At 48.8% G+C, this 19,270-nt stretch overlaps 1 protein-coding gene across 1 annotated transcript; it reads right to left on the reverse strand.

Annotated features, from left to right (window-relative positions):
- Positions 1-1,857: 1,857 nt before the first annotated feature.
- Positions 1,858-15,281, reverse strand: PLAC9 (placenta associated 9; the record flags this gene model as incomplete). Its single annotated transcript, XM_080694787.1, has 6 exons — positions 1,858-1,881; positions 2,233-2,445; positions 3,871-3,968; positions 11,372-11,454; positions 14,176-14,230; positions 15,218-15,281. 6 exons carry the CDS (start codon positions 15,279-15,281, stop codon positions 1,858-1,860), a joined length of 537 nt encoding a protein of 178 aa, XP_080550913.1.
- Between the last annotated feature and the right edge of the window lie 3,989 nt (positions 15,282-19,270).

Consider the following 19,270-nt stretch of genomic DNA (forward strand, 5'->3'; position numbering starts at 1 on the left):
TTTGAAAAATAACACCTTTTTGCTTTGAAATTTTAAAAAATGCTCAATAAACTAAGAATTAGAAGAGACATTTCTCAATCTGATAGAAGGCATCTGTGAGAATCCCATAGCTAACATTGCTGGTGGGGATGTATGCTTAAACACAGCCGCTATCCAAAACAGCTTAGTGGTTCCTCAGAAAGTTAAACAGTCCTGTGATCTTCGTGCTTGGGAGGCTGAGACAGGAGGATCACGCAGATTCGAAGCCAGCCTCAGCTGGTTTAAGAGACCCTACTTCCAAATAAAAATATAAAATAGGTCTAGAAGTGTAGCCCGGAGGTAGAAGGCCCCTGGGTTCCATACCCAGTACTACCAAAAAAACCAACAAAAAGTTAAACAGTCACCATTCAATTCAGCAGTTTCATTCCTAGGTATATCTCACAAGAAATGAAAACATACATCCACAGGAAACTTGTAAATTAATGTTCATAACCATAATTTCCCATAAACACAAAAAATCAATTGTCTATAAATTAATGGTTGGGTGAATAAAATGTGGGATGACCATACAATGGAATGTCATTCAGCCCTAAAAAGGAATAAAGTACTGTCATGCTACAGCATGGATGAACCATCAAAACATGCTTGGTGAAAGAACCAGATATAAAAGGCCACATATTGTATGATTTCAGTTATATAAAATATCCAGAATAGGCGAGTCCATGGGAACAGAAAAGTTAGTGGTTTCCAGGGAGCTGCTGGGAGAAGGAATGGGAAGTGACTAATAGATCCAGGATTTCTTTCTAGGGTGATGATTGTCCAACATGATGAACATACTGGAAGCCACTGAATCTGTAATTAAAAATGACTTAAATGGGGATTTTTTTATATTATGTGAATTTTACTTAAATAGGAAAAAATGGGGTTTTTTGGGGGGTGTGTGTGTGGGGGTTACTAGGGGTGGAACCCAGGGGCTTTCTACCTTCGGGCTATACTCCCAGACCTATTTTATGTTTTATTTGGAAACAGGGTCCCACTAAGTTGCTGGGAGCCTCACTAAGCTGAGGCTGTCTTTGAATCTGCGTGATCCTCCTGTCTCAGCCTCCCAGGCGCGGGTATTACAAGCGTGTGCCACCACGCCCGGCCTTGGAAAAAATGTTTTGAAGGGGCTGGGGTTATATAGCTAAGTGGTAGAGGAGGGTGGTGTTCCATCCCCAGCATGGGTATGGTGGAATGTCTTTAGTGAGCACATCCCCTGGGGCCTATCATGAGAGCAGATTCTCATTCAGGAGGTCTGGGTGGAATCCCAAATGAATTCCTTCCTTCCTTCCTTCCTTCCTTCCTTCCTTCCTTCCTTCCTTCCTTCCTTCCCGCATGCTAAACAAGCATGTATCTACTACACTGAGCTACACCCCCAGCAACCCTTCTATAAATTTTAACTTTGAGAGTGTCTCACTAAGCTTCCCAGTCTGGTGGGATTACAGGCCTGCACCAGTGCACCCAGTGAAAACTACATTTCTGAGGAGCTCTGGGGTGATGCTATGGCCCCTCCTAGGGTGACAGTTTGAGTAGCAAGGCTACCCACCAGGCCTTGCTGGGGCCAAGCAACACCTGCCCTGCGTGTCCCTATAAACACAGAAAGCAGAGACATAGACAGCCTGGGCCCTCCATATCTGAGCCAAGAGGGGCTGAGTGAGTCAGGGAATGGGGGAGAAGGGGCTGTGGGTACAGGGGTCATTCTGTCAGCAGACACAGAGTGGACCAAAGGAGAAGATTTTATTTCCCACCAAGGTGGGAAAGGAGGGCGAGAAGGCTGTGGCTCTGTCCTCAGAGGGGCGGTTCTGCTCACAGGGGTGTCAGTGCCGGGGCTGAGTTCCTTCACTTCAGCTGCTCAGAAGTGATCTGGAAGGAAGGAGTGAACATCAGGGATGAAGTGTCCCCTCATCCCCGTGGTGCCCGGCAGCTTGCCCCCAACCCGCTCCCATCCCCTGGGAACACAAGGCTCCAGGAGGGTCAGGCAACAATTCCACCACGTTCCCACTGGCGCTCTACCTGTCTTCCCTGAGGGATTTGGGGTGTAACAGCAGTGGATCCTGGGAAGGCAGCGAGGTGGAGGAACTCAAAAGGGAGGCGTGAACTTGGCCAGGGGAGGAGGGAAGGGCGGCGGGGTGTCGGGGTTGTTCTGAGAGTTTGCCTCCCTAGTGACCTGCCGGGCCTCAGTGGTGCCCCAGGGATGCTGATCTGGCAGAGTACACGCCGCTGGCGCGCAGCTCGGAGTGTGGAGGAGCAGCCTCCTCCATCCCGCCGGCACAGCCCCAGATGACCGAGGCTACTGAGCTCACCGTCCCCGAGGAGGTCGGGGGCCGGGCTGAAGGGCTCCGCGGGCAGGTTCCAGGCCAGGTCCTCCAGCAGGTCCAGCAGGCCCTTCACCTCCGTCTCCAGCTGCTCCACAGTCTTCTCCACCGTCTAGAGTAGAGCGGATGGGCGAGGTCAGGCCCACTTCTGCAGTCAGCCACACCCAAAGGACCAGCAGGGTGCAGTGCCGAGAACTGGGTGCCGGGATCTGGTTCTCCTTGTTCAGCTCCGGCCCGCCTGCCTCCGTTTCCCCAGGTGACAGTATCCTGGGGGCTTGCCCTCCACGGCCCCTCGGGTCTGGCACTCAGCAGTTTTAGTCCCGGGCTCTGCCTGCGGGGCACCGGAGCACCGTTTTTACTTTGGGACTTGGCAGCCTGATCTTCCATTCCTTTAGTTGTCCCGCCCCCTGGTGGCGTCCCTACCAAATAACAGGTTGGGGGTTTTGAAATTTTCTTTGTTTGGGGTTCTCAATTGTGTCAAGGACCCTACTGGCAGTCGGATGAAGCCTACAGACCTTTTCTCAGAATAATGCTTTAAATGAAAAACACAAGACCTGTAGGATTAACAAGGAAATAAACTTCATTAAAAATTATGATTTTTGTGTAATAATATAGGTATCTGTTAACTGACTAAATGACATGCTCTAACATCTGGCCCAACAACTCTGGTGATTCTGACATGAGGAATAAAGATGACATGCTGACCAGCTGCAGTGTTGCACACCTACAAAACAGTGCTTGGGAGGCCAAGACAGGAGGTCCAGCCTCAGCCAGTTAGAAGGCTCTTCAGCAACTTAGGCCCTGTTTCAAAATAAAAATAAAAATAAGCCGGACGTGGTGGCGCACGCTTGTAATCCCCGCGCTTGGGAGGCGGAGACAGGAGGATAGCGCAGGTTCGAAGCCAGCCACGCTGGCTTAAGAGACCCTGTTTCCAAATAAAAAATTATAAAATAGGTCTGGGAGTGTAGCCCGGAGGTAGAAGGGTTCCATCCCAGTACCACCAAATTAAATAAATAAATAAATAAATAAATAAATAAATAATAAAAATAAAAATGTCTTGAGATACAGCTTATAGGTAAATGCTTTTGGTTCCCCAGTACCAAACATAAAAAACAAAATGCCATGCTGAGATATTCATAACTATAACTGGGTGAAACTAAATGTGATTTCTGTTGAGGACAAAGTCACAGTACTCACCTGCTACTATGAATAGGAACGCTAAATTTTCACTAAAGCATTTTGACAATAAAGATGCCATTTTTCCCTCACACAAGTTTATGAACCCCAAGTTATGAGCCACGGCTATATCACAAAATGCAGTGACCGAATTTATCCGTAGTGAAGGGCAGCTCTCAGGCTGGGTGTGAGGGCCCAGGGGAGGTAGGAGCTGGTCGGCTGACAGCTCCCAGTTAGGCCCTGGGGGCAGGATGGGCCTGACCTTTCTAACATTCCTTAGCAAGGTTGTGTCCACACCCCATAGAGCCTACCACCTGGCAGGGGGTTCTTGCACTGTGTTCCCCCCAATAACCCTTCTTACCTCTTCCACGACTTGTAAACGACCTTGGACAGCCACCTGTGAGTCGCAGCCTCTAGTCCATGCTGGGTCTCCAGGGGAGGGGCTGAGGGGCTGGGCATCTGTGGCAAAACAAGTCTGGTCACAGGTTGCCCTGGAAACCGCAATGCCAGCGGGAGCCAGCGAGCCATCACCTGTCTCTGAGACCACGCTCACCTACAGACCCATGAGCTTGTCAGGGAGGTGAGCCTGGACCGGGAAGGTCAGGAAAGAAAAGTTTCATCCCGGGACTTTGGGGTGGCTGCAGAGGACCAGGTGGTGGGGGCGGAAGAGGGTGAGGCAGGGACAGGGATCCTAAAAGTGAAGTGAAATGATATAGCTTCATCCCAAGACTTAGTGCAATAAACCAGTAGTCTAAATTTATTTTTCAGTACTGGGGATGGAACCCAGGGGTATTCTACCTCTGAGCTACACCTCCAGCCTTATTTTTTATTTATTTTATTTTATTTTATTTTTTTCAGTACTGGGAATGGAATCCAGGGGTATTCTACCTCCGAGCTACACTCCCAGCCCTGTTTTTTTATTCTTTATTTTGAAACAGAGACTCACTGAGTTGCAAAGGACCTCACTAAGCCAAGGCTGTCCGTGAACTGTGATCCTCCTGCCTCAGCCTCCCGAATGCTGGGATTACAAGCACATGCCACCATGTTCAGCTTTATTCTCTGTTTTATTTTATTTTGTGGTACTGGGGATGGAACCCAGGGGCCTTTACCTCCAGGCTACACTCCGACCTATTTTATATTTGAAACAGGATCTCACTAAGTTGCTGAGAGCCTCACTAAGTAGCTGAGGCTGGCCACGAACCTGTGCAATCCTCCAGGAAGAGGAAGAGGAGAAGGAAGAGGAGAAGGAGGAGGAAGAGAAGGAGGAGGAGGAGGAGGAATGTTGTAGTAAGAGCATTGACACTGGGACCAGGTAGTCACAGCTGCTACTACTGGACGAGTGTTACCATGCCCCGTGCAAGGGGCCCAGCCTGCTGTCATCCTCGTTTCCACTCAGAGAAATTGATGCACAGAATGCAGGTCCCAGGCCCCAGTGCTAGTAAGTGGAAGATCTGAGCTCCAATCTCCTCAAACCCCAACTCATCTCCTCCCCTCCTTGGTTCTCCCTGGTACCCCCGGCCCTGGCACCAGAAACCTCAACCCTGGTTCTGAGCTCAGTTTCCAGCTGAGGGCTCAGGAAGCATGGTGCTGTCCCAGAGATGAGGAGGGAAGAGCTTTCCTGAACCTGGAGGGGTGACAGGGACAGCATGGATGGAGGCAGCAGGGAGGGCTGGCATGGGGAGGACTGGAAAGGAGAGCGACAGAGTCAGTGCCACGCCAGCGTGCCCGTGGGAGGCAGAGCAAAGACCGCAGTGGGGTAAGAGGGAAGGCGGGACCGCAAAGTGAGCCAGGATCCAGCAGTAGAAAACTCATGTTGTTGAATTTTTAGAAATTCTGCGAGTGGGTTGCTAAAAGTTGCCATTAAAATGGTACCATGGTATGCCGGGTGTGGTGGCACACACCTATAATCTCAGTACTGGGAGATTGAGACAGGAGGATTACAGGTTTGAGGCCAGCCTTAGCAACTTAGTAAAACTCTTACAAAATAATAATAATAGTAGTGATAGTGGTAAGGATGGTGATGATGATAGTGGCAGGCATGGTGAGACTATTGACACATAGAAATCAACAAGTATATTTTTACACTTGAGAATCTGGGTAGAGGACTTGAATCAAGAAAGGGCTTCAAGGGCATGTGGTGTGTGAGGGAGACCGTGTAGGAGGAACTTGCAGGATGAGCTAGCATGCCTGAGGAGTTCGGAAGCACCCGTTGCTATAGTTTGCATCCTGAGTGTCCCCCAAAGGCTCCTATGTTAAAGACTTGGTCCTTGAGGTGGCACTGTTGGGAGGTGTGATGAAACTTTAGGAGGTGGGGCCTTTGGGAAGGCCCTTAGGTCATTGGGGGACATGCCCTCAAAGGGAATTATAGGACCCCAGTGTCTTCTTTCCTTTCCTCCCTGCTGATTAGGCAAGTGCCCTGACAATGTTCCCACCATGATGTGCCGTTTTCCCACAGGCCCAAAGCAATTTTGGGCTGGAATCTCCAAAACTGTGAGGCCAAACAAACCTTTTATCTTTGTAAGTCCTTTGCCTCAGACATTGCATTGTAGCCAGGTCAATCTCACTAATACTGCACCTCTTATGTAGAACAATTTAAATTCTTCTCATTATTTCCCTCCACTGAACTTAGAAACCCCTTCTCAAAAGACAATGGTGCCATTATTGAATGTGGGGAGGGAGAAGAATCTTGTAATGGCATGATGACTACTTTTATAAAGATGAATCTTTGAGCCAGTTGTGGTGGAACATGCCTGTAATCCCAGTTCTTGGAAGGCTGAGACAGGAGAATTGCAGGTTCAAGAAGAGCCTCGGCAATCTAATGAGACTCTCATCCACCTAGTGAGACCCTGTTTCAAAGTAAAAATAAAATAGGTTTGGAGGTATAGCTCAGAGGAAGAATGCTCTTGGGTTCAATCTGAAGTACCACACACAAAAAAATTAATGTGAGTCTTAGGACCCCATACTGAAATACTGACACTGAAATGCTGGGTGTTTTGGGTTTACTTCGGAGCACTCCAGGCCTGGCGTGGGGATGAGGTGAGGTGTGAGCTGGCCTCAGAGCAGACAAGATTGGCTGGGGGTCACTCACGATGGAGATCACGATGGAGATGGCTGCTGAGCACTTGGGAGTGTCCAACTCCTCCCTCTACGTGTGTGTGTGTGTGTGTGTGTGTGTGTGTGTGTGTGTGTGTGGTGGTGGTACTGGGGATGGAACCTAGGGGCTTTCTACCTCTGAGCTACAGTCCTAGACCTATTATTTTTTAATATTTTATTTGGAAACAGGGCCTCACTAAGTTGCTGAGACCCTCACTAAGTAGCTGAGGCTGGCTTCGAACCTGCATGATCCTCCTGTCTCAGCCTCCCAAGTACTGATATTACAAGCATGCGCCACCACACCCCAGCTTCCCTCTACTTCTGTGTATATGGCTTGAAATTTTCCACAACAAAAGCCGGTCGTCTGATGGAGTTGTGAGCAAAACGAGGGCTGAATGCATAGATATGAGATGTCCAGGGTAGGGTCGGGCTCCATTCTGGGCTAAGGTGAGAAGGCCTCTGAGAGGCGAGGGCAGCTCAGGAGTTGACCCTGGTGTCATTTGTCTCAGTTGAAACGGGTGCTCAGCCTGGAAAGATGTTGAGCAGGCAGTGAGAGCTGCTCTCCCCACAGGGCACTGTCCCAGGGAGAGGGGTGTGTCTGGGCCTGTGTCTGTGACATGCGCACTCTCTGCAGGCACCACTGGGGCCTTTGGCCAAGTCAGCCCCTGGGCATCCCCTGCCCTTTCACAGACCCTAAACTCCTCTCCTTGCCCACCCTTCTCATAGCTTATGTCAAGAGGAAGCCACACAGCCCTGCTGGCAGAGGGGGAATCTACCCAGCTGTGGATGTCTTGAACAACATGAATCTACTCCCCTTTTTTGGCCTCAAACCCCCTGTTCCCTGCGTGTCTGTAATGAGGTCTAACTTGGCTCCAGAATCTCTCCAGGGAAGGAGCCGGGCTGAGGTCACTCTCCGTGCAGCTCAGCGCTAATCTCTCACATCTGGACAGAGCTGTGCTCTGTACACGGCTGTACAACTAACTGTCCATGAGCTCATCCAGGTCTCAGAGGAGCGCATGGGAGAGAAAAAGCTTGAGGTGGGGCCCTAGCAACTGCCCTGAGCAGCCCGCTCCCTCCCCATAGTGGGGCTGCTTACAGCTTTGGATTGAGTGTGTTATGGCTGAAAACATCCTGCAGGCCCGTCAGCCTGGCTCAGCCACTACCGATCATGAGCCACTTCCTTCGCTCTGAGCCTCCGCAGCCTCTTCTGTGAATGGGTGGGGCTGGCCCCCAGATGTGGCTCATCCAAGACACTTCTCTGCCTCTCAGGGCCTGCAGGAAGGCCTCTGAAATTAGCTCCAGGTCAGAACAGGGGGAGTAAAGGAAAAGTTGCTTCTAGGAGCAGAAACTCCAACCAGGCAAAAATTGAGTACTTTCCATCACACACACACACACACACATACACACACACACACACACACACACACACACACACACACACACACAGCTGTCAGTAAACTCAACCAAGAGGGTTGGAAGGCTGAAGGGGTATCTATCATGTGGAGCTTGCAGGGCCAAGGCTCTGGCTCCCAGCGTCCCCATCCTTCCTTCCCTCAGCCCTGCTCGCCCTGCCAGTTGGGAAGCGGACCTCCTTGGATGTGAGGTTGTTTGCTCTGGCCCGACTCCTGATGTGCACCCTGGACGGTGGCCATGGGTGGAGGAGCACTGTATGCTGGAGAGAGCAGGCCACCGGATGCAGCCCGGAGGCCCAGGGGAGGTGCTGGGCTGGCTGCCCCAGGCACAGAGACCTGGCCACCAGGTCCTATCCTGGGGGCAGGACGTGTGGCCTCCTCCCAGTGCAGGTCTTGCAGGGAGATCTTTGTATCTGGAACTCACTCAGTCCTAGAAGCACCCACAATTCAAGTGATTTCTAAGCTGGGAGGATTGGTGGAAACCTGTAATCCTAGTACTTGGGAGACTGAGACAGGAGAGATTGCAAGTTGAGGCCAGCCTCAGCAATTTAGCAAGACCCTTAGCACCTTAGTGAGACCCTGTATCAAAATAAAACATAAAACAGGTTGGGGTTGTAACTCAGAGATAAAATGCCCCTGAGTTCCATCCCTAGTATCTCCCCTTCAAAAAATGATCTCTGTGTGTTGAGTGATATTTTCTCAGAAGCAATTTTTAAAGGTGCTGCCTATATCACCTTCATCATCATAAGTCACATTTTACTTTTACCAACAACATGGACCATTTGGGGGCTAATTATATTTGATCACATTCAGTATAATAAAATAACTTTTGTGCCGGGCGTGGTGACACACGCACGCTTGTAATCCCCACGCTTGGGAAGCAGAGATAGGAGGATTAGCAGGATTGAAGCCAGCCTCTCTGGCTTAAGATGCCCTGTTTCCAAATAAAAAATATAAAATAGTGAGGAGATAGAAAGGAAATAGGCAGATAGGGAAAAGGGCTTGGTAAAAAAAAAGTTAATTTCCTGAGTTTCCTGAGGGGTGACAAATATCTGAAATTCTAAAGGCTCAGAGATAAGAAGGACCAGAACTTCACAAAAGCCATCTGATTTACTAATCAACAAACCCACCGAACAAGTCTGACACTTCACTGAAAGGAGACCCTTCAAAGGACTTGCAAATACCCTATGCAAATTCTGAGAGCTGTTTCCCAGAATTCTCCTTGGAATCCCAAAGTCACCACAACCAAAAGAGGATCCACAGGCATCGACAAAGCCTTAGTCCCCCCCCCAGCAGGACGGTTACCCACTCTGGGAACCCCTCCCCTTTTGGGGAGCTGTTCTCTCTCTCTCAGGTCGTGTTGGCCCTGAGAGAAGGCAGAGTGCATCTGAGGGCACGTGGCTCGGGTGACTCTTGGATAGTGACCTGAAGGCCTCTGCTGGACATCAAGGCTGACCAGAGCCCCTAGGGGTGACCTGCACCTCTTTTCTGGCAGATCACGTGGACTCTGGGAGAAAGTAGTTTGTAATTGATGGCACTTGGCTCGGGCGACACTCGGGTAGTGACCTGAAGACAACTACTGGATACCAGGAGACCCGACAGCCCGAGTGGTGTTCTGCCTCTTTTCCTATTCCCTTCTGGCAGATCGTGCGGACTCTGGAAGAAAGCAGCCTGCACCTGAAGGCAATTCGGCTTGGGCTACTCTCAAGTATTGTCCTGAAGGCAGCGGTTGGACCCAGAGTTCCAGCCCCTTTGGGGTGTTCAGCCACCCTCCCCCCATTCCCTGCTGCTTCCAATAAACCTTTTACTCCCCTTCCTGAGGTCTGCAGGTGTCATTCTGGGTGTCATTCTTCGCTTTGAACTTGGAACTCCGTTTCATCTCGAGGAAACGCTGGGTTTCCTCTCAAGAAAACCCCGTTTCTATAGGTCTGGGAGTGTAGCCTGGAGATAGAAGGGTTCCATCCCCAGTACCACCAAAAAATAAATACATACATACATACATACATACATACATACATAAAAATAAAACAGATAAAATAACTTTTGCCACATTCAATACTTCAATAAATATTTGTGATTCATTCAAAACCATCAAGGGTTTTGACTTTTTTTTTTTTGTTTTGCAGTACTGGGGATGAAACTCAGGGGCATTCTACCTTCGAGCTATACCTCCAGCCCTATTTTTTATTCTTTATTTTGAAACAGAGTCTCACTGAGTTCAGAGGGCCTCACTAAGTAGTGGCTGAGGCTGTCCTTGAACCATAATCCTCCTGTCTCAGCCTCCCAAATGCTGGGCTTACAAGCATGTACCACCACGCCCAGCCTTGACTTTTTAAAAAAGCAGCAGAATGCTATTTTCAAATGATTGTATGAAGAACTCAAGTATGCGGAGCTGCTCTGGCTGAAATACGAGAGGGACCCTGGGGCCCTGTAAGAGAGAACTCAGACTTTGAGGAACATACATGTCACAGCTCCCTTGTCCTCTGGTCATTTTCCACGTCCAGATATAAGTTTGCAGAACCGAGAATTTACCAGTGTCATTCTGATGCACAGATTGGGGTTAAGTTAATATTTTCCCTCAGATACAAGTTAATTTGCTATAACAAAAAGTCCCTATCTGCCACACCTGTGCTTATTTCTCTCTTGTGTTTCAACTAAGAGCTAAGCAGGCTGCTTGTGTAGGACCAAAGTGGTGCCATGGCAGGCTTCATCCATATAGCAAACACACTAGGCCTAAGTTTCAGTATCCCAGGAATACAACTAACAGTTAAGTGCCAGTTTTGGCACCGGGGTCAGGACGAAAAACTCCCAACCAACCCCAGAAGGCACGAACCAAATGGGAGGCACCAAGTATCCTGTCCGTTGCTTGTGATAACAGCAGTAAAAATTCCTTTTGGTTTAAAGATAACTCCTTTGTAAATCACAGCCCGAGTGACTGAAATGTATAAAACTGCCTTGGAACAAAGACTCGGGGTCCTTGTCAAGACTCCACTGCGTTGAGGGACTTGGATCCTAGCTCAAGCCAGTTCCCCAATAAACCCCTTCTTGTTGTTCCCATTATTGTGTGTGGTGGTGGTCTCTGTCACCCTGGGGTCCCGGACTTTGAGTATAACACCTGGTGTTCTGCTCTTGAGGCTGGACAGGAGCCTAGTTTTTTCTTGGTGTACTGTATGTTTTAGACCAGTGAAGTAAAATATATTAAAGCACTCCAGAAAAACCCAGGATGCTGAGAAGATCTCAAAAGCCATCTGGGATAAAGACAGGTTGGCAGTGGGAGACATGGCCCTGCCCCCGCTCTCTGTGTGCTCTTTCCCCCTTCTCAGCCTCTGCATCTGTGAGGCGCCCGCGGCCGCCTGCCTGCTTTGTGGGATGCTGTGTTGATTCTGCCCTTGGAGGTGCCTTGTGTCGAGTGAAGTCCAAACACCATCTGAGGGTGTTTACTAGGTGGGAGACCAAGGCTCAGGGAGATGAAGGCACACCGCAAGAAGGTGGGGAGCCCAGACCAGGTCTTCAGCCCTCCACAAGGAGGCTGGTGCTCCTTCTAGGTCAGGGTGGAGAAGCATCTGTCCTGGGGCCAGATGCATGCAGGGAGCCAGGGTGCATGGGCCCAGGGCATCCTTGGGAGGGGCTTCTTCAACAAGGACTCAGCCCCCCTCCTGCCTCATTCTATTACTAGCCAATCCCACTTTGCTGGACCCTGGCTGTCTTTGCTTTTAGAATAGGCAACCATATTCTATATCCTCAGTTACTGTTGACTTGTGATTACTTATCATGTGCCAAGCTCTGTGTGAGTGTGTGTATGTGTTTTACATGTACCATCTCATTTAATTCTATCTTGAAATTTTTTTCTTTTATAGATTAGAAAACCAAAGTCCAAAGCCTCTGAAAGACATGCTCAAGATTATGCAATAGGTATATAGCAGCAACAGGGTTTGAATCCAAGTGTCTGACACTGTCTATATACCAAGCCCCAGCACTGGTGTGACTCTGTGTGGGTTAAGGGCCTCCCATCTCTGTTGCCTTCTCTGTAAAATGAGAGATTGCATAGATATGGGACAAAAGCTGCAAGTACTCATGATCCATTCTCTCTCTCTCTCTCTCTCTCTCTCTCTCTCTCTCTCCCTCCCTCATGTGTTCCAGTGATTCACACTCACCATATTTATTTTGTATTTGTGATCCTCACAACAGCCTTCCAGCATCTTCTTCTCTTACCCAAAGTAAAAGTAGACTCCCAAATAGGAGACCGACGTCCACGGACACCTGGAATGGTGGGTGACAGTGACAGTCTCCCCACTGAGACTAGTTAAAAGAACTGGACCCTTAGGATCCCTCTGACAGCAGATTAGGAGCTCAGCCTTACCTTAACAAAAAGTCCCTACAGGTAACACAAATCAGTCTGCTTCATTCATCTATGAAGAGCTTTGTAGATCAACATGAAAAATCCCAGCACCACAACTGAAGAAGTCTAACAGAGTTACAAGAATCTGTAGAAGTGACCGATTTGCCTTTGGAGAAAAAGTCCAACCTCAGCAGCAATCAAGAAGATGCAAAGTAAAATAATTAAGACAAAAAGTATTCTTGCAAAGAAAACGTAACAGGAATCAGATGAAGCTTCTAGATTTAGCTATCAGTTTATAGAAAATATAAGGGGTAGAGGAACACCTGAATGATGCCAAGGTAATGAAATTAACAAAATTGAACTGTGAATCTGGGCATGGTGGCACACGCTTGTAATCCCAGTACTTGGGAGGCTGAGACAGGAAGATTGCAGGTTCCCGGCCAGGCTCAGCTACTTAGTGAGGCTCTCTGTAACTTAGTGAGACCCTGTTTCAAAATAAAGAATAAAAAATAGGGCTGAGGGTGTAGCCCAAAGGTAGAATGCCCCTGGGTACAATCCCTAGTACTGGGAAAAAAAAAAAAAAAAAAAAAAAAAGGTCTAACTGTGTAGAACTTTTTAGGACAGTTTTGCCAGAAATAAGAGAGAGAGAATTTATTTATATATGTAAAGACCATGAACAGACATATCAACCAAATTCAGTATATGTAACCTTACTTGGAGCAAACAAATGATATGTAAAAATACTGATTGATCTGATGGAAAGGAATTGTTCATTTGGGGGATGATAATGGTGCTGCAGTTATGTTTATTAAAAGAATACTTTTTAAAACATTGGATGTGGTGGCGCATACCTGTAATCCCAGTACTTGAAAGGCTAAGACAAGAGGATCACAGGCTCAAGGACAGCCTCAGTAACGTAGTGAGACTCTCAAGACCCCATTCTGAAACAAAAAATAAAAAGGACTGGAGGGTGTAGCTCAGAGGTAGAATGTCTGTGGGTTCAAACCCTGGCACCACAATAACCAAACAGACAAATACATAAATATGTACTTTTAGAGATATATAAGGAAGCCAGACATGGTGGTTCATGCCTGTAATATCAGTAGTTAGGAGGCTGAAACAGGAGGAACCCAGGTTTTGGACCAGCCTCAGCAACCTAGCAAGACTCTGTTAATAAAAAATAAAAAAAAAATAAAAAAAAAGTTTTTTTTTTAAGAGCTAGAGACATAGTTGGGAGATAGAATGCCTTTGATTTCTGTCCTCAGTAACACACACACACACACACACACACACACACACACACACACGCGGTACTATTTATAGGTAATTAAATATATTTATGCCGAGCGTGGTGGCCCATGCCTGTAATCCCTGCGCTTGGGAGGCGGAGACAGGAGGATCGCGCTGGTTCGAAGCCAGCCGCACTGGCTTAAGAGACCCCGTTTCCAAATAAAAAGTATAAAGTAAGTCAGGGAGTGTAGCCCGGAGGTAGAAGGGTTTCCAGGAACCAGTATTATATTTATGGATATACATCCATAAATATATATTATATATTTATTATATTTATGGGTGTATATTATATATTATATTTATGGATAAAAATACATGATGCCTGGGGTTTTCTTTAAAACAAAGTAGAGAGCACAATGGAGTTTGGGCCAAAAGGAAGAATGAGATGATGTCATTTGCAGGCAAATGGATGGCACTGGAGAGCATCATGGTGAGTGAGATAAGCCAGACTCAGGGAGTCGGGGTCTTATGTCTTCTCTCACACTGGAAGCTAGAGAAAAATCAGGGTAAAGGAAAGAGACCCGATGCGCACTCGCGGGGAGGGCTGCGCCGGCTCTCCTCGCAGCCTCGCTGGCAGCACGCGTTCCCTGCGGGGAGGGAGGGAGAGGAGCGGCGCAGGCGAGGCGGCCCTCCGCCGCCCCGCCCGGGCAGCTCGCGAAGCCCTGGAGGCGGGGGCTGCCCCCCACCAGACCCTGGCGCGTCTGCCTGGGTCCTTGGCACGTTTGGGGACTGGGCCGGCCGCGCCCCACCTGCGGACCCCCGTCCCGCCTCCATCCCCTGCGGCTCCGCCGGGCTTCGCCGGTCCACGCCTTTTTCTTCCTCGGTACCCAGCCCCCTTCTCTTGCCTTTCCAGTTCCTCTGTTTCTTTTCCTCTTGTTCTCCCCCGTCTCACAAACTCCGTTTTCTCTCTCCTTTTCTTTTCAACCCACTTTTCCTTTGCATTGTTTGTTCGTTTTGCTACTGGGGACTGAACCCAGGGGCTTTCTACCTCTGAACTGCACCCCCAGGCTTTCCTATTTTTTGTTTGTTTGTTTGAAACAAGGTCTCTCTAGGTTTCTGAGTCTAGCTAAGCTGCTGAGGCTGGTCTCAAACCTGCGATTCTAAGTACGGGGACCACAGACGGGGCGCCCCGCCCGCCCCGCCCTTCCCTTTCTGTCCTCCCTTGTAGGCGATTATTTCCAAAGCCTCTTTTTGTGTCAGCCTCTCTTTTTCTTATTTTATGCTTCCCTCGCTCCTTTACCTGTTTCCTGTCTTGTATCTGTTTTTTCTCACCATCGGTCGCCCTCTTCCTTTCTGCATCTGCATCTCTCTCTCTCTCTCTCTCTCTCTCTCTCTCTCTCTCTCTCTCTCTCTCCCTCTCCCTCTCCCTCTCCCTCCCTCTCCTCTCTCCTCTCCTCTCCTCTCCTCTCCTCTCCTCTCCTCTCCTCTCCTCTCCTCTCTTTCTCCACTAAGTCCATCTCCTCCTCTCCTCCCTCCCTCCGTGTCTCTCTCTCCGAGTCACCGCATCCCCCTCTCTCCATCTGTCTGTCGTCCTACCTCCCAGTCTCTGCTCCCGACCCCCCCTCCGCACTCACCGGCCGGGGCGCGGGCGGCGCGGAGCAGGGCGAGCCCGGCCAGCGCGCAGAGCAGCGGGCGCATGGTGCGGCCGGCGAGGCGCAGCGCGAGTCTGCCGGCGGCCGCCCTCCCCGGGACCGCGCCGGCCCGCCCCGGAGGAAATGCTCGCGGCCCGAGCCAAAATTCCTAGGCGGCTCCGAGTTTCTGACTCCAGAGAACCCGCCCCCTCCAGAGGCCCCACGGCACCCCGCGGAGCCCGGAGACCCCGAAGCTGAGGGGGCCGGTGCCAGCCAGGGCGCCCCTGGGCACAGAGGGAGGGAGGGAGGAGGGGACCTGGCTTCGCGAGGCCTCCCCGGGGCAGGATTCCTTAGGAGCCCGTTTCACAGACGGGCCGACTGACCTCGGAGAGATGAGCCTTCCTGGCGTCTCGTGCAGAGTAGCTCAGGACTGGAACCCCAGCTCCTAGGAGCGTGCAAGCTTTTCTGTCTCCGTGCAAACAAGACATTAACACCAATGCCATAGGACAATGCCCGACCCCCACAGGCAGGACGCTCGGGCAGGATGTCTGTTTGCTCTCTATAGAAACTCACAGCTTTGGTAAGAACAGCAATGTTAAAAGATAGTATTCTAGCCAGGCGTGGTGGCGCACGCTTGTAATCCCCGCGCTTGGGGGGCGGAGATAGGAGGATCGCGCAGGTTAGAAGCCAGCCGCGCTGGCGTAAGAGACCCTGTTTCAAAAATATAAAATAGGTCTGGGAGTGTAGCCCGGAGGTAGAAGGGCTTCCAGGAACCCAAGTACCCCCCCACCCAAAGATAGTATTCCAAAAGTAAAATTGTGGCTCTTATACACATACACAGTGAGAATGTGCTATTAATTACTGCTGAAGAAACACGTAAGATGCTACGGGAATAGCACCACACATTGCAAGTGGGCGAGATTGGAAGTTCGTAAATTTAAGGCATAATTTGCATATCTACAGATAAAAATTATTTTGCGTTGCTATCAGTTACCTCTAATTTACAAACTTGTAAGATGACTTAAAATCAAAGACTGTTCAAGCAATGTGTAAGCCTGCCAAGTGAGGTCATGCACACCTGTGACCCCAGTATTTGGGAGGCTGAAACGAAGAATCACAGGTTCAAGACCAGTCTCAGCAACTTAGTGAGCCTCTTAGCAACCTAGTGAGACTGTTTCAAAACAAAAACAAACAAACAAAGGCTGAAGATACAGCTCAGAGGTAGAATGTCTCTGTGTTCAATCCACAGCACCACACACACACACACACACACACACACACACACACATACACAGGTCCTGTACTAGATGGTGTTATATACTTGGAAGGAGGAAACAGAAATAATTCACATGCTTACATGTTGTGTCTACCCCTTAAGGAGTCCATGGTTTAGTAATCATTAAGTTTTTTTTGTGTGTGTCATTACTGGGGGTTGAACCCAAGGGCATTCTATGTCCGAGCTACATCCCCAGACCTACTTTTTATTCTTTATTTTGAAACAGGGTCTCACTAAGTTGTGGAGGGCCTCACTAAGTAGCTGAGGCTGGCCATGAACCTTCAGTCCTCCTTTCTCAGCCTCGCAAATGCTGGGATTACAAGCGTGCGCCACCATGGCTAGCTAATCATTGAGATTAGTAAACCACAGCTAAGCTTTGTTTGATTCACTCCTACCCTACACCAACCAGCTCTCATCCTCCCTGAAACCCCATATGAGGCATATCATCAAATCCATTTTGCAGATCAAGAAATCGAGCTTTAGAGAGGTCAAGACCCTTTCTGATAGTCACACAGCTGGTATCATGTGGAGTCTGGATTTGAATCTAGTTCTCCCGCCTCTGCACAGCCGGGTTCTTAGATAACAGTATATACTGCCGTCCCATTATCTTTATGCTAGGCAAGCCGATGACGTTGACGTTCTTCATTCTAAGAGCTGGGTGAGTTTTCAGTGAACTCACTTCAGTCCCTCAAGTTTAGAACACTTCTTAGAAGCTAAATCAAGTGCAAAAAAAAAAAAAAAAAAAGTTAGTGAAAATGCAAAATGAAAGCAGCAGCCCTAACAAATCTGAAAGCCCCGGGTACCTTGCCTGGCTGCAGGTGAAGCGCCATCACCCCCCAGCCTGGAAGAAGGCGGTTCTTCCCTAGAATCCCAAGTGTCAACTAAAGCCCTTCCCCCTCTGCTTTCTGGGTCAACTAGAGCCCCTCCCCTCTGCCCTCTGGGGTGCCTGTGGCTGAGCAACTGTCCATCCAGCCACCACACTAACCAATAATCCTCCCTGCTCACTTCCTCTTACACAGCAAGCCAACTGCCTCAGGCATGGAAATTCTGAATCTCTCCCTCTTTGGATATGTCACTGAGACTTGGATCTAACTCTTTTTAAGTTTCAGGAAGGAGCATGACATGGCAGTACATGCCTGTAATCCCAGTACCTGGGAGTCTGAGACAGGAAGATGGCAGGTTCCAGGCAAGTCTGGACAAATAAGTTAGACCAATCCCAGTATTTGGGTGGCTGAGACAGGAGGATCGCAGGTTTGAGGCCAGCCTCAGCTACTTAGTGAGGCCCTCTGACTTAATGAAACCTTGCTTCAAAATAAAGAATAAAAAATAGGGCTGGGATGTAGCTTGGAAGTAGAACATCCCTGGATTCAATTCTCAGTACTGTAGGGGTTCTGGAAAGCAGGCTGGAAGAAGTGCTTCCCCCCCCCCCCATATGAGAAGTTAACTAGAGAAGTCTTCTCCCATATTAGGATTAGAAATAAGGTATTAAAATATAGTTAAGATAGAAGTAGAGTAGGATTGGAAATAAAATCAAGATCCATCCAAGGACAAGGGTAGGGGACCCACAAGGTCAAAGCCTCTAATCTCCAGCTTGCCGGCCAAGGTCTTTGTAAATGGGACCCCATCCCCATATCTCTGAGCTAGATCAGCAAACAAGGCCAGGCTAATCTGCTCTCCAGTGCAGAGATAATCTGTTCTTCAGTGCAGAAATAAGCCTGGCCCAGCCAAGGTGGGTGGGAAAGTCAGAGCCTGCTCTGAGGTGTGTGGATGCATGTTTTAAAATTATTGGTTATACTTGTTTGTCCTTGTATCTGATTGGTTGTATTCTAAGGTTGGCGGGCTCTGACTTGTGTAACCACTCCCTCATGTGTAACCACTCCCTCCTAGGGTTATAAAATTCAGAGCGTGGAGTGGGGAGGGGTCGAACCTTGGCCATAGTGTCTTGGTCTGGACCCCTGGCTAGCCGGGACAATAAACCTCCCTTGCATTTTTACATCTCTTGTGAGTCCTTCGATATTTGGGTTGGTGGGCAATTCTTGGACCCTTCAGTACCATTTGGGGGGAAAAATAAAAAATAAAATAGGGCTGGGGTGTAGCTCAGAAGTAGAATAAATACCTCTGGGTTCAATCCCCAACCAGTAACACACACACACACACACACACACACACACACACACCCCACTATAAAAAGGCCTGGGGGTGTGGCTCAGTGGTAGAGTGCCCCTAGATTCAATCCCCAGTAACACACACACAACACACACACAACACACACACACACACACACACACACACACACAAGCAAAACAAAAACCCCTTTGAAATATTGATGCTGGGATGAGCTAGCTGGCTCAGAAGGAAGGATTTATTTCAGGAATGCCAGGAATTTCTCGCACTTTGTAGGACATTCCTTGGTAATTTAGCTTGTTCTAAATAATCAAAGAAAGCCAGGTGTGGTGGCCCATGCTTGTAATCCCCAGGCTTGGGAGGCTGAGAAAGGAGGATCACACAGGTTCAAAGCCAGCCTCAGCTACTTAATGAAGCTCTCGGCAACTTAGTGAGACCCTGTTTCTAATAAAGTATAAAATAGGTCTGGGAGTATAGCCCGGAGGTAGAAAGCCTCTGGGTCCAGTGCCACCAAAAAAATAAATTTAAAAAATAAATAAATAAATAAAATAAATAATCAAAGAATATCTAAATGCACAAGATTCTTGTAGTTCAGAGCCAGTGGGCTACCTGTTATTTTGAATTTAAGATTAAAAATACATCCAATGCTGTGTGCA

The sequence above is a fragment of the Muscardinus avellanarius genome (genome assembly GCF_963383645.1).
Source record: "Muscardinus avellanarius genome assembly, chromosome: 4".
Taxonomy (NCBI): domain Eukaryota; kingdom Metazoa; phylum Chordata; class Mammalia; order Rodentia; family Gliridae; genus Muscardinus; species Muscardinus avellanarius.